At 38.6% G+C, this 15,912-nt stretch overlaps 1 protein-coding gene across 1 annotated transcript in view; it reads left to right on the forward strand.

The window, feature by feature from the left end:
* Positions 1 to 15,215: 15,215 nt before the first annotated feature.
* Positions 15,216 to 15,912, forward strand: part of LOC128657614 (heme-binding protein 2) — a 35,167-nt gene continuing 34,470 nt past the window's right edge. Inside the window, exon 1 of the mRNA XM_053711998.1 lies at positions 15,216 to 15,481. Coding sequence (XP_053567973.1) covers positions 15,335 to 15,481 — 147 coding nt within the window. The 5' untranslated portion in view covers positions 15,216 to 15,334. The remainder of the gene's footprint in view (positions 15,482 to 15,912) is intronic.

Here is a 15,912-nt window from a genome sequence, read left to right on the forward strand (position 1 = left end):
AACATTGAATACATTTGGGTCATTGTGAGACAGTTTTCCTGGGGCCTTGATTGGTCTCAGTCTGCCCCTGGTGTGCAGTGGGGGCATGACAGGTTGGGGCCCACCAGCAGGGCTATCACGGCCCGGTACTGGGCCACGGCCCGGCTGTTGAGAAACCAGGGATTAGATTATGCACACGGCAGAATGTTCCTTTTAGAGGGACATTCCAGTCAAAATTTAAATGCACATTGATGAATTACATATTTGAATAGAAACATATTTGCAATATACATGTGTTGGCAAACATATTTCTAGTAAAAGTTATCACAGGTTTAGTGTTAATATTTTTCTCTGCACGTGCATGTGAAGCATAACTAGATATTCTCAGTGCACCAGTATTTTAAATACTGCAGCTGCTCAGAGTACCAGTGGGGCTTGTATCATGTCGGCAATTAACAAATTGAGTCATTACTAAATGGTACAAGCACCTTAGGCTCTCTGAGCAAGTGCTGTTTAAAATGCTGGTGCACGGTGCATAGTTAAATACACTTTTGAAACAGCTATAAATTGTATTAGAAGCATTTTTGCTAATACATGTATATTAAAAAAATGCTTCTATTCAAAAATGAAATCTATCCATGTGGATTCCAGTTTTGGCTGGAATGTCCCTTTAAGTTTAATAAATAAATAAAAATCACCAATGATATAATAATTCAGAAACTCCTAAAAGCTTTTAATTTGGTGCACAGAGGCAGTAAATTAGGTAAAATCAGCTTCATTTTTTTCCTAAGGAGCATTTTGTGAACCTTTTATTGCACATTTTTATCTATGCTTGAAAAATTGAAGACTCTTATAAATATATACTCAAGTCCAAAGCCAAAGTGGTGGTATGAGAACTGGAAAGATACATGAAATGTAAGTACCCGACTCATGGTAAATAAAAACTTAATCTCCAGTATATCTCTTTACATATACTTCTCATCTTTCATCATATTTTCATACAATTACTAAGGAAAACACTCAGAGTTACTAGGTGATAAGCCTGGTAGAGCAGTTTTAATCTTCTGTTTCCAACACGCTAAATCACATTATCTGAACTCCCTTAAATAGATGAGTATGCGATACTGACGCTAGAGGAACGTGAAGAATATAAATACATATTCATTTGCAATGGAAGCTAAAGTCAAAGCCCTCTTAGAACATATATCCCATAAGATGGAGAATCATTACAGTTCCCTCGTGAAGCTCATGGAGGCAGAGCAAGGTGATACCCTGGATACGGAGAAGACTCACGGACTTGCGGATCAGCTATAATCTCACCTGACCTACAAGATAGAAAAGGAGAGATGTGGGATGGAGGTGTTATTACCAACCTAGATGAGACCTTCACAGCAGACAAGCTTCTGTAGAAGCTGGAGTGGAATTATCTGGAGCTACTCTACATGACTACCCCTGCCTACGGGAACTAGTTCCAACACAGTGCCTAAAGCTGAGAAATTATGCCTGAGCCATCTGGTGATGCGGCCGATTGCTAGGGGATCTTGGGTTGATCCGGAGAAGAACTCATGAGAGCTCACACAGCCGGGTGCGCCATATGCTATTGGCAATCACCACAAGGTGCTAGAGACTCGGAGTCAAAGACTCACACACACAGCAAACATATGAAACCCTTCACCGGCATCTTATTTACTAAGGCCTAGATTTGGAGTTTTGTCGGTAACGACCCGAAAAACTAACGCTGGCTTTTTTCTGGCCGCACCATAAAAATAACTCTGGTATTGAGAGTCCACATAAAGGCTGCGTTAGGCTCCAAAAAAGGAGCGTAGAGCATTTTTAACGCAGCTTCAACTCTCGATACCAGAGTTGCTTACGGACGCGGCCAGCCTCAAAAACGTGCTCGTGCACGATTCCCCCATAGGAAACAATGGGGCTGTTTGAGCTGAAAAAAACCCAAACACCTGCAAAAAAGCCGCGTTCAGCTCCTAACGCAGCCCCATTGTTTCCTATGCGGTAACCCTTCCTACGTCTGCACTTAACACTCTAACATGTACCCCGAGTCTAAACACCCCTAACCTTACACTTATTAACCCCTAATCTGCCGCCCCCGCTATCGCTGACCCCTGCATATTATTATTAACCCCTAATCTGCCGCTCCGTAAACCGCCGCTACTTACATTATCCCTATGTACCCCTAATCTGCTGCCCTAACATCGCCGACCCCTATATTATATTTATTAACCCCTAATCTGCCCCCCACAACGTCGCCTACACTTATTAACCCCTAATCTGCCGACCGGACCTGAGCGCTACTATAATAAAGTTATTAACCCCTAATCCGCCTCACTAACCCTATCATAAATAGTATTAACCCCTAATCTGCCCTCCCTAACATCGCCGACACCTAACTTCAAACATTAACCCCTAATCTGCCGACTGGAGCTCACCGCTATTCTAATAAATGTATTAACCCCTAAAGCTAAGTCTAACCCTAACACTAACACCCCCTAAATTAAATATAATTTTAATCTAACGAAATTAATTAACTCTTATTAAATAAATTATTCCTATTTAAAGCTAAATACTTACCTGTAAAATAAATCCTAATATAGCTACAATATAAATGATAATTATATTGTAGCTATTTTAGGATTAATATTTATTTTACAGGTAACTTTGTATTTATTTTAACCATGTACAATAGCTATTAAATAGTTAAGAACTATTTAATAGCTAAAATAGTTAAAATAATTACAAATTTACCTGTAAAAGAAATCCTAACCTAAGTTACAAATAAACCTAACACTAGACTATCAATAAATTAATTAAAGGGACAGTAAACCTTTAACTTTAGTTCCCAATAAATTAAAATATACAAGTTATTATATTGATTAATTTTACTATGCAGGGCAAAAGCGCAGTGGAAGCGTTTAAATAAGTATTTTATACTTACCCAAAAACGCATCTTCTGTCCGCCTACGAGTTTGATTATTTTTTTCAATACTTACTGTCATAGCCCCTGCAGCCAACAGCAGAGCGAACGTCCGTCTTCTGCAATTTTGACAGCGCGCGTTCCCTCTCCACGTGCGCATGCGCATTACACTCAGTCTGCAGCCCTATACACTGAATCTCAATGCTTCATCGTGCATTGAGATACTGTGTATCTGAATGAGCGGTGAGTCACTCCTATTGACGAATGAGCAACTAAATAAATAGAAAGTAATGTTTTATTAAAGACTTATTTTTTAAAATTTAATTTTTTATTTCATATTACATAATGCTAATGATAGTTTAATGATAATGCTAATCATGGTTGAACTGCGCATGCGTAATAGAAGTGTAAATGCACGCTCCGGATCCAAAAATGGGCGTATTGAAGGTAATGATTGACGTAACGGCAGCGCTGTCAATGAAAAACAAACATATCTGTGGCTGCATGGGCGGATAGTGGATATTGAAAGAGGTAATTATTTGAACTGGTTTTAAAACGCTTCCGTAGCACTTATACTCTGCAAACTGAGTTCAATCGTTACAATATTAATGTTAATTATTATATATATTAATAGAGGGGTTAAGATTTACAGTCCCTTTAAATAAACTACCTACAATTATCTACAATTAACCTAACACTACACTATCAATAAATTAATTAAATACAATTGCTACAAATAAATACAATTAAATAAACTAGCTAAAGTACAAAAAATAAAAAAGAACTAAGTTACAAAAAATAAAAAAATATTTACAAACATAAGAAAAATATTACAACAATTTTAAACTAATTACACCTACTCTAAGCCCCCTAATAAAATAACAAAGCCCCCCAAAATAAAAAAATGCCCTACCCTAGTCTAAATTACTAAAGTTCAAAGCTCTTTTACCTTACCAGCCCTGAACAGGGCCCTTTGCGGGGCATGCCCCAAGAAATACAGCTCTTTTGCCTGTAAAAAAAAAACATACAATACCCAAGCCCCCCAACATTACAACCCACCACCCACATACCCCTAATCTAACCCAAACCCCCCTTAAATAAACCTAACACTAAGCCCCTGAAGATCATCCTACCTTGTCTTCACCTCACTGGGTATCACACCGATCCGTCCAGAAGAGCTCCTCCGATGTCCTGATCCAAGCCCAAGCTGGGGGCTGAAGAGGTCCATGATCCGGCTGAAGTCTTCATCCAAGCGGGGCAGAAGAGGTCTTCCATCCGATTGAAGTCTTCATCCAAGCGGCATCCATCCGGAGCGAAGCGGCAGCATCCTGAAGACCTCCACCGCGGAACATCCATCCTGGCCGACGACTGAACGACGAATGACGGTTCCTTTAAATGACGTCATCCAAGATGGCGTCCCTCGGAATATTCTGATTGGCTGATGGAATCAGCCAATCAGAATCAAGTTCAATCCGATTGGCTGATCCAATCAGCCAATCAGATTGAGCTTGCATTCTATTGGCTGATCGGAACAGCCAATAGAATGCGAGCTCAATCTGATTGGCTGATCGGATCAGCCAATCGGATTGAACTTGATTCTGATTGGCTGATTCCATCAGCCAATCAGAATATTCCTACCTTAATTCCGATCATGGACCTCTTCAGCCCCCCGCTTGGGCTTGGATCAGGACATCGGAGGAGCTCTTCTGGACGGATCGGTGTGATACCCGGTGAGGTGAAGACAAGGTAGGATGATCTTCAGGGGCTTAGTGTTAGGTTTATTTAAGGGGGGTTTGGGTTAGATTAGGGGTATGTGGGTGGTGGGTTGTAATGTTGGGGGGCTTGGGTATTGTATGTTTTTTTTTACAGGCAAAAGAGCTGTATTTCTTGGGGCATGCCCCGCAAAGGGCCCTGTTCAGGGCTGGTAAGGTAAAAGAGCTTTGAACTTTAGTAATTTAGAATAGGGTAGGGCATTTTTTTATTTTGGGGGGCTTTGTTATTTTATTAGGGGGCTTAGAGTAGGTGTAATTAGTTTAAAATTGTTGTAATATTTTTCTTATGTTTGTAAATATTTTTTTATTTTTTGTAACTTAGTTCTTTTTTATTTTTTGTACTTTAGCTAGTTTATTTAATTGTATTTATTTGTAGCAATTGTATTTAATTAATTTATTGATAGTGTAGTGTTAGGTTAATTGTAGATAATTGTAGGTAGTTTATTTAATTAATTTATTGATAGTCTAGTGTTAGGTTTAATTGTAACTTAGGTTAGGATTTCTTTTACAGGTAAATTTGTAATTATTTTAACTATTTTAGCTATTAAATAGTTCTTAACTATTTAATAGCTATTGTACATGGTTAAAATAAATACAAAGTTACCTGTAAAATAAATATTAATCCTAAAATAGCTATAATATAATTATAATTTATATTGTAGCTATATTAGGATTTATTTTACAGGTAAGTATTTAGCTTTAAATTGGAATAAATTATTTAATAAGAGTTAATTAATTTAGTTAGATTTAAATTATATTTAACTTAGGGGGGTGTTAGTATTAGGGTTAGACTTAGCTTTAGGGGTTAATCCATTTACTAGAATAGCGGCGAGATTCGGTCGGCAGATTAGGGGTTAATGTTTGAAGTTAGGTGTCGGCGATGTTAGGGAGGGCAGATTAGGGGTTAATACTATTTATTATAGGGTTAGTGAGGCGGATTAGGGGTTAATAACTTTATTATAGTAGTGCTAAAGTCCGGTCGGCAGATTAGGGGTTAATAAGTGTAGGCAGGTGGAGGCGACGTTGAGGGGGGCAGATTAGGGGTTAATAAATATAATATAGGGGTCGGCGGTGTTAGGGGCAGCAGATTAGGGGTACATAAGGATAACGTAGGTGGCGGCGCTTTGCGGTCGGCAGATTAGGGGTTAATAAGTGCAGGCAGGTGGAGGCGACGTTGTGGGGGGCAGGTTAGTGGTTAATAAATATAATACAGGGGTCGGCGGTGTTAGGGGCAGCAGATTAGGGGTACATAAGTATAACGTAGGTGGCGGTCGGCAGATTAGGGGTTAAATATTTTTTTTCGAGTGTCGGCGATGTGGGGGGACCTCGGTTTAGGGGTACATAGGTAGTTTATGGGTGTTAGTGTACTTTAGAGTACAGTAGTTAAGAGCTTTATAAACCGGCGTTAACCCAGAAAGCTCTTAACTACTGACTTTTTTCCTGCGGCTGGAGTTTTGTCGTTAGATGTCTAACGCTCACTTCAGAAACGACTCTAAATACCGGAGTTATAAAAATCCCATTGAAAAGATAGGATATGCAATTTACGTAAGGGGATCTGCGGTATGGAAAAGTCGCGGCTGGAAAGTGAGCGTTAGACCCTATTTTGAGTGACTCCAAATACCGGCGGTAGCCTTAAACCAGCGTTAGGAGCCTCTAACGCTGGTTTTCACGGCTACCGCCAAACTCCAAATCTAGGCCTAGGTGTCTCGCGGTGTTGTCCTATATCCCTTCCTTGGTGGATGCATATCACCTTATTCATCATCAAACATCTGAGAGTGCAACTGGATGTAACTTTCTGAGAGATCCTGATTCTGCCTCTTATGCTTGTGGTATAGGGTAATAGGTGACTTTCAGACCTAGATGGAGACATTACTTTATGCATTGCTAAACCACTTACCCATTTTCTTTAGAGATTTTTTTTCTCTCCATGCAATTACATGCCGTGTCATCTAGATGGCATATAAGAAGGTTCATAATTCCCCTACCTGAAGTAATAATATGATCTCACCATTAAATGTTTACACTTAAGGGGGCGATTTATCAAGCTGAGGTGGACAGGGGTGCATATATGGTGGTCTGAATTCTCCTGGAGGAATTCAGCAATGCACAGGAGCGCTATTTTGCATTTGCGTGCAATCCCGCCCCTGTGTCAGGTTCCTGTCTGTGTATATACCTTTAAATCCTGCATGACCTATCACATTACCACACCCCCTTTATAACACCTGCAATTGCCTCATTCTTTGCTTAGTAATTTGGTTGACTGCCTAAGTAGTTCTGCTACTGCTGAGCTCCTGGTCTGTGATACTAACTGCCTTTTCAAGTTTGTATGCTGGATTTTCATGAATTTATTTGACTACCTGACGTTCGTCTGCAACTAACTTTCTCTCCTTTACACCTCACTAACAGTGCCTCTGCAAGTTTCTCCTAAGCCTGTTTGCTACGCATAAGTTCTGTGCCATAGGACTGCTACATTCAACAACCTCTGCGGTCTACTTAGCAAGATACTGTAAGTGTTTCAACTGGTGCCTTACTCACTGTTTATTTGTCACGCTAACTCTTTTCAGTGTGGAGTCCTTGAATCGGCTCTGTGCCGCAACCGGTGCTCTGACGTCAGACGCCATTCTCTCTGCTAAGCAAATACCGGAAGAGACTTCCACTCCTCTAACTTCAATTTGCAGCTAATCTTAAGGCTCCGGTAACGAAAGTATCCACTATGAAAGGTACAACTCCCTTTATCTAATTTCCAAATGTATACAACTAACGACATTACAAGTATCTTATAATTTACCTGGGAAATCTCTGTACGCTTTGAATATTTTCTGCTTTGCTTGCAATATTAACATCTCTTGCCACACGAACAAGCTTATTGCTGTCTATATCCACTATAAGAATTCTACTAATACCTTAACCTCTTGCTTGTCATTTTTGGATACTACTGCATGACAACTTCATTGCATAACTAACTAATGTTCAGTCGGCTTTGTTCTCTGAAGATCTTTTTGTTCATTTGTTGACTTTAATATTGTCTTGTCCGAAATTATCCTATCAATTTGTGGCATAAAGTGTCTTTTCTATCTATGTCATATGAACTTGTCTTATGAAGTTAATAAGATAAGCTGTTTCATTGACTTCATTCTTTATTTTGTATTCACAACTACTTGGTAAAGCTTTGTCTTACTAAAGTTATAATAACTACACTTGCTGTATTAGTTACTACTTCCACATAGTAGTGATAAACAAATAGTGTATACATACCTATATATTCTCATATAATAGAGAGTCTGTGGACAACAGTTACATATTACTAAGCCTATATAAAAAAAAAACAAAAAAAAACTATGGAACAACCAGACCTCCCACAAGTTGTTTATGATATGTCTCAAAAAATGGATCAGATGGGGAAAGCCATTCTAGATCTACAAAGGGAGAATCAAATACTGAGAGGACTTATAAAAGATTCCAAGGAACAATACACTAGCTCTCTGGAACCTCAAGTCTGTGTACCAGAATTGTTTACCGGTGATAGAAGATCGTATAGACAATTTAAAAATGCCTGTGGTCTTTTATTCAATTTAAAACCAAGAACATATCCTAACGACAGAGTAAAGGTGTTAACTACCATATCCTATTTAAGGGCTGAACCAAGGATATGGGCAGATCAGTTGTGTGAAGCTAACTCTCCTATTCTCAACTCTTTAAGTGATTTCTTCCAAGCCATGGATGAGTTGTATTCTGACACTGATGTTCAACTCTTTGCCGAATTCAAAATGAGACAACTCAAACAAGGGAAAAGGCCAGTAGAAGAATATATAATGGAATTCAAGTTATACGCCACCGATTCTTCCTGGAGTAGAGTTTCACTAAGAAATCAATTTAGACTGGGGCTTTCGGAAAGCCTCAAGGATGAACTTGCACGCACTGAGATGCCGGACACTCTTGAAGCACTAATGAGATTGACAACCCAGATAGACCGCAGACTCCGAGAGAGAAAAGCAGAGCGTTACCATACTGAGTCCCACTTCAAAGCACCACTTATTGCTCATCAAAAACCACCTGGGTTTACAACAGAAAAGGTGACACCTATGGAAATTGGTATGGTGAGAGGACCCCTTACTACTGATGAAAGATCTCGCCGCAAGGCTCTGCGCCTGTGTATGTATTGTGCAGATCCTAGCCACACAGTCTCTGACTGTCCAACCCTACGCAAGAATAAAAGGCGTAAGTTTACATACATACATAAATCTGATGTCTATGACACTTCTCATACTTACTGTGACTTGTCTCTTTTTATACAGTGATAGATTCCGGATCGTCAGGCAACTTTATTGATGCTGCTTTTGTTCATGTAAATAAAATACCTGTTGTTGAAAAAAAAAAATCACCTGTATTCCTTAGAGTTATTGATGGGTCTCTCCCCACAGGACCTATTACCCAGCACACTGTTCCTCTCCTAATCAGTACTGAGTCAGGGCACACTGAGTTCATTGTTTTTGACATAATTTCATCACCTCATTTTCCTGTGGTGTTAGGCTTACATTGGTTACAGTTACACAATCCAGAAATAAATTGGCAAACTCTACAAACAAGTTTCTCTTCACCTTATTGCAAAACAACATGTCACCCTCAGCAACAGATACTACTCACAAATACCTTGAGTTCTCCTCTACCTTCGTTCTACAGTGATTTTTCTGATGTGTTCAGTAAGGTAGAAGCTGAAACTCTACCTCCTCATCGCATATACGATTGTCCGATAGAACTAATCCCAGGTTCTACACTCCCTGTGGGTCATCTATACCCACTGAGCCAACCTGAGCTTAATCATCTAAAGGAATACCTTACTGAAAATTTACGAAAAGGCTTTATACGCCCTTCTACATCTCCCACAGCAGCCGGAATGTTCTTTGTCACAAATAAGGACAAAACATTAAGACCGATTATTGATTACCGGGAATTAAATAAGTGCACTATAAAAATCCACTACCTCTGATTCCGGAACTCATTGAAAGACTTACCAACGCTACAATATTTTCAAAGCTTGATCTTAGAGGAGCGTATAATCTCATTCGCATACGACAAGGGGATGAATGGCTCACCGCATTCAGGACCAGATACGGACTTTTTGAGTACGTAGTGATGCCTTTTGGACTCTGCAATGCCCCTGCCACGTTCCAGCATTTCATTAACGATATTTTTAGATATTTGCTGGACGTGTGTATGGTGGTATACCTCAACGATATATTAATCTATTCAAAGGATGAAGAAGAACATATTAAACGCGTCAGATGGGTTTTGGCAAGACTCAGAGTCCACAAACTTTATGCTAAGCCAGAAAAATGTTCATTCCATGACACGATCATTTCATTTCTAGGTTATACCATTTCTCCTGCTGGGATACAGATGCAATCCGAAAAAATAGAAGCTGTAAAGGAATGGCCAATTCCTAGGAACAAAAAGGAATTGCAAAGATTTCTGTGATTTTCGAATTATTATCGGAAATTTATCAAAGGTTTTTCAGAGATTGTCAAACCACTCACTCAATTAACTGGAACTACTCTACCCTTCAAATGGACTCCTATTCATACTAAAGTTTTTGAGCAATTAAAGACTTCATTCACTACTGCACCTATTTTGAGATTCCCTGATGTGAACCTACCTTATATTCTTGAGGTGGACTCCTCTGACCATTCTATTGGTGCTGTACTCTCCCAACAAAAGACTGACACTGATCCAATACACCCTGTATCTTTTTTTTCTAAAGCAATGAGTCCAGCTGAAAGAAATTACGCAATAGGTGATAAGGAGTTATTGGCTATACGTAGGTCATTGGAATTCTGGAGGCATCTACTAGAGGGAGCCTTGCATCCCATTGTGATTTTCACTGATCACAAAAATTTACAATATTTACAAAATAATAAAACCCTTTCAAGCAGACAAGTGCGCTGGTCTCTTTATTTCTCTAGATTCAATTTTAGGATAATATATCGTCCTGCCTCAAAAAATGGCAAAGCTGACGCTCTCTCTAGGCAGGATTCTGACTTACCAGAGGTAAAAAATCCCACAAGTATTATTCCTACAGATAAGTTCCTAGGTTTCACTACTACTTTTCTCAAAGAAGTAAGGACAAAGTCTGTTCAACCTCCATCCATTGGATATAAAAAGCTAAAGAAGAAAAATGGTATATATTACTTTAACGACAAGATGTACATCCCCACTGAATTGAGGAACCAAATCATAGAACAACAACAATGATTCTCCTTTAGCCGGACATCCAGGGGTAGCTCGCACCTTGGATTTACTCACCAGGAAATATTGGTGGCCTAACATGTTTTCCTCAGTGCTTAATCATGTTCGGTCTTGTGCTATCTGTCAAGTGTTGAAAACAGAGAAAAAATCTCCTTATGGGTTACTGATGCCACTTCCTATCGCAAAGGGTCCCTGGCAACAAATCAGTATAGACTTTATAGTTGAATTGCCTCCATCAATGACCTATACCACCATACTTGTTGTCATTGACACTTTCACAAAGATGGCACACTTCTTGCCGTTTCACAAATTACCATCTTCATCTGAAACAGCAACATTGGTCATTAACAACATCATCAAACTACATGGTATTCCAAAAACCATAATTTCTGATAGAGGTTCTCAGTTTACCTCTCGGTTTTGGAGAAATGTATGTATTGCCCTGAAGATAGACCATCACTATACTACATCCTTCCATCCACAAGCTAATGGACAAGTAGAAAGATTGAATCAGTGGTTGGACGAATATCTGAGATGCTTTTGTTCTTATCAACAACATGAGTGGTATAAGTATTTGGCACTTGCAGAATTCGCCTATAACAATCTAACCAATTCATCAACAAAACTGACACCTTTCTATGCCAACTATGCTTACCATCCGAATTTTGATTTGGTTCCAATCACACCTTCTGCTTCTCCTACTGTGGACGAATTGAATAATACCATTCTTGACAATTTCAGGTTCCTGAAGGACAATATCTCAAAGGCACAAGCAACACAAAAACATTTCTACGATTTACGACATAGAAAACCTCCGATCTACAGAATTGGAGACAAGGTTTGGTTATCCACAAAAAATCTTCGCATATCAACTCCCTAGTAGAAAATTGACTCAAAAATTTTGTGGGCCATTTTCTGTGACACGTATCATCAATGAGAATGCTGTTACGTTACAACTACCTGGGAGTTTAAAAATTCATCCTACATTCCACGTATCCTTGCTCAAACCTTATTTACCTACCCGAACCACTCTTCCACTTGTTCCATCTAATTTGGACGCAGAAGGATCTGTTGAATATGAAGTCCATTCTGTCATCAATTCCAGAATACATCGTGGAGTGCTACAATATTTGGTCTGTTGGAAACATTTTTCTGCGGAGGAAGACAGCTGGGAACCATCTTTTAATCTCCATGCCCCCCGTTTGGTCGCTCAGTTTCATCAAAGATTCCCTGATCGTCCACGTCCTCAAGCTGTGGGACAGCTTGCTTGAAGGGGGGGTCCTGTCAGGTTCCTGTCTGTGTATATACCTTTAAATCCTGCATGACCTATCACATTACCACACCCCCTTTATAACACCTGCAATTGCCTCATTCTTTGCTTAGTAATTTGGTTGACTGCCTAAGTAGTTCTGCTACTGCTGAGCTCCTGGTCTGTGATACTAACTGCCTTTTCAAGTTTGTATGCTGGATCTTCATGAATTTATTTGACTACCTGACGTTCGTCTGCAACTAACTTTCTCTCCTTTACACCTCACTAACAGTGCCTCTGCAAGTTTCTCCTAAGCCTGTTTGCTACGCATAAGTTCTGTGCCATAGGACTGCTACATTCAACAACCTCTGCGGTCTACTTAGCAAGATACTGTAAGTGTTTCAACTGGTGCCTTACTCACTGTTTATTTGTCACGCTAACTCTTTTCAGTGTGGAGTCCTTGAATCGGCTCTGTTCCGCAACCGGTGCTCTGACGTCAGACGCCATTCTCTCTGCTAAGCAAATACCGGAAGAGACTTCCACTCCTCTAACTTCAATTTGCAGCTAATCTTAAGGCTCCGGTAACGAAAGTATCCACTATGAAAGGTACAACTCCCTTTATCTAATTTCCAAATGTATACAACTAACGACATTACAAGTATCTTATAATTTACCTGGGAAATCTCTGTACGCTTTGAATATTTTCTGCTTTGCTTGCAATATTAACATCTCTTGCCACACGAACAAGCTTATTGCTGTCTATATCCACTATAAGAATTCTACTAATACCTTAACCTCTTGCTTGTCATTTTTGGATACTACTGCATGACAACTTCATTGCATAACTAATGTTCAGTCGGCTTTGTTCTCTGAAGATCTTTTTGTTCATTTGTTGACTTTAATATTGTCTTGTCCGAAATTATCCTATCAATTTGTGGCATAAAGTGTCTTTTCTATCTATGTCATATGAACTTGTCTTATGAAGTTAATAAGATAAGCTGTTTCATTGACTTCATTCTTGATTTTGTATTCACAACTACTTGGTAAAGCTTTGTCTTACTAAAGTTATAATAACTACACTTGCTGTATTAGTTACTACTTCCACATAGTAGTGATAAACAAATAGTGTATACATACCTATATATTCTCATATAATAGAGAGTCTGTGGACAACAGTTACACCCTGCCTGCGCACAGCCAATCACACGCGGGCAGGAGCTGTCGATCTCCCTGGTCGGAAAAGACCAGGGAGATTGAATTTCCTCAAACAAGAGGTGGCGAAGAGGTTAGCAAAGCAGCGGTCTAATGACCACTGCTTGTTAAATACGGCGTGCAGGTTCTCGTGTGAGAACCTGCAGCCATAGGGTCTCAAAGGCTGGCGAAAGCCTTTGATAAATCGATCCCTAAGTATACTTAAGCAGACCAGCAGTAAGGAGTCTATAGGCATGTATTTTATTTTCTGTTTACAGCTAGAAAATATTGACTAGTTCGATATCACAAACTAACTGAGATACTGTAGACAGCCTATAATGTAGCCTTTTCACTCAGGATTAGGAACCAACTGCTCGGTACATAGGTATACCTTATGTCCTAATGTTTTTATTATATATAGCTAGTGCCATACTCTCCTTATCAGCTAGCACTCACGTAGTAGATAACTGATAATATTATATCAACTATTCAATTTAGAGATGCTTTTGAATCCTAATAACAAAGTACTATAATACTTCACATATATGGGCTACATGTGTTTTAGCTTTAAGTTACTTTTCTATTACCACAGAGGGTGATAGCTATCACTGTTATTACCTTCTTAACCCACATTATTGCTCCTTGGGGAATAGAGATATATACTTTCAGATCATTATATTTTGGATCTTTAACCCTTACTGTACCTAATCAGTTCCCTCTTTTTAACCAGATGCATATAGAAACTTGGCAAATTAACCAAGTTGTACTTCACCATGTACACTTTTTTCTAGTTTGGCAGTGCATAGGCCCCAATCTATCCTGAGTAGGTATACGTTTGCATGGCAGCATATTTCTAGTAGCAGAAGGTACTCTTCGTCAGCTTTAAATTGTTAATATATGGGAGTTTTAACCATCCTTATTTACTAGATTATTTTTAGCTAATACACTGATATTAAACATAGTTTAGTTATTACAACATATATATGCATTTAACAATTTCTAGTTATCAAATAACCTTTAGTTATCTCCTGTATTGTAACTAATAGACATTTTACTATGTACTTTACTATGTGGCTTTAATGATCTTCTACGTTTAGATATTTTTAAGGTCCATAAGCGACCGATTATATCATCAGAGTTCCCCTGAGTGTATTTTAAGCTTAATTGGGCCCATGGGTGACCCCTTGATAAATAGGAGGAATTAACAAAACTCAAAATAGAGGTTCCAACTTATTTCATGTAGCGCATTTGTTCTTAGCTCACTTATTGATAGTTCAGCAGACAATTCATAGCTCTGAGCAGATAAGTCATTTCTCTATATTGCACCGCTTTTTAACACATAACTTGATGATATGCTGTTCATTATTTATGTAACATGTATGTTTATTGTTGTAATCTCTAACAAACTCAATAAAAATTATTAAATAGAAAAAAACAAAAAAAAACTTTTAGCAAGATAATTCTTATATTGTTTAAGATCATTTTACATTCTGCCTACCACTTTAAAAAAGTAGATTTCTGAATTTTAAAAGGCAATTTAACAATAGCAAAACTTTCCGCCTAAAACAGATATCTTATTATCTTTATAACTTTTTTTTCTTCAAGCATTTCTGGTTATGCAAGCTACCAACAATGTGGGAAGATGTTTGTTTAGACAGAGAGACCAATCAGTGCGACCCTCTCCAAATTCTAGTTATACAACAAGTTTGTTATACAAAAGGTCACGCGATCAAGCAACTGCACACGTGAGGGGGGCAGGATGAAATTTGAGCCAGGGGACCTTTACACAATTAACTCTTGTTTGCTGTAGAAAAATCTGCAAGTTTAATAGCGTAGCATCCCATTAAGATGTGCAGTAGTTAAATTTATTACGGTCTCTCCCCTATATAAAGCAATTCTGCTCTTCCCTTGCTTATAATAGATTTGTGTGACTTGCAGGCAGAACGCTGATCTTTTCCTTTTGTGAGCATCATGAAGGGTGCAGGAGCCCTGTTTGTACTGAGCTTGCTTTCCCTTTATGGGAATGTGATTGAAGCTGAAGAAGGCAATACGGAAAATGCTCCCGATTTTTGTGGTAAAAACGAATGCCCCAAATATCAAGTGGCAAAGCAGTACAACGTAAGTAGAAACAACATTAGTTTTACTTTTTTTGTTCAATTAATCTCATTAAATTGACATGCAACATCAATTATCTTTTTTTTAAACAACTTTCCAACTTAAATATGAAGTTTGCTTCATTCTCTTGGTATCCTTTTTTGAAGGAGCAGCAATGCATTCACTAATCAGTAGCTAGCAGCTCTAAGAGGGCATTGCTGGTCCTAAGCCTACCAAGGTATGCTCTTCTATTATTTATATTATAGAAAATTTTGCAATACATTAAAGAAATAGAGAATGACAGACTACATTGCCCCATTTAAAGGGACAAGATCCTGTACATCTCTTTTAGCTCAAAATTTCATTACTAGATAAATCCCATTGTAAAAGGACTTTAAAGGGACATTACAGTCAAAATTTAAATGCACATAGATTTATTACATCTTTGAATAGAA

This window comes from Bombina bombina, chromosome 4 (assembly GCF_027579735.1).
Source record: "Bombina bombina isolate aBomBom1 chromosome 4, aBomBom1.pri, whole genome shotgun sequence".
NCBI classification, from domain to species: Eukaryota; Metazoa; Chordata; class Amphibia; order Anura; family Bombinatoridae; genus Bombina; species Bombina bombina.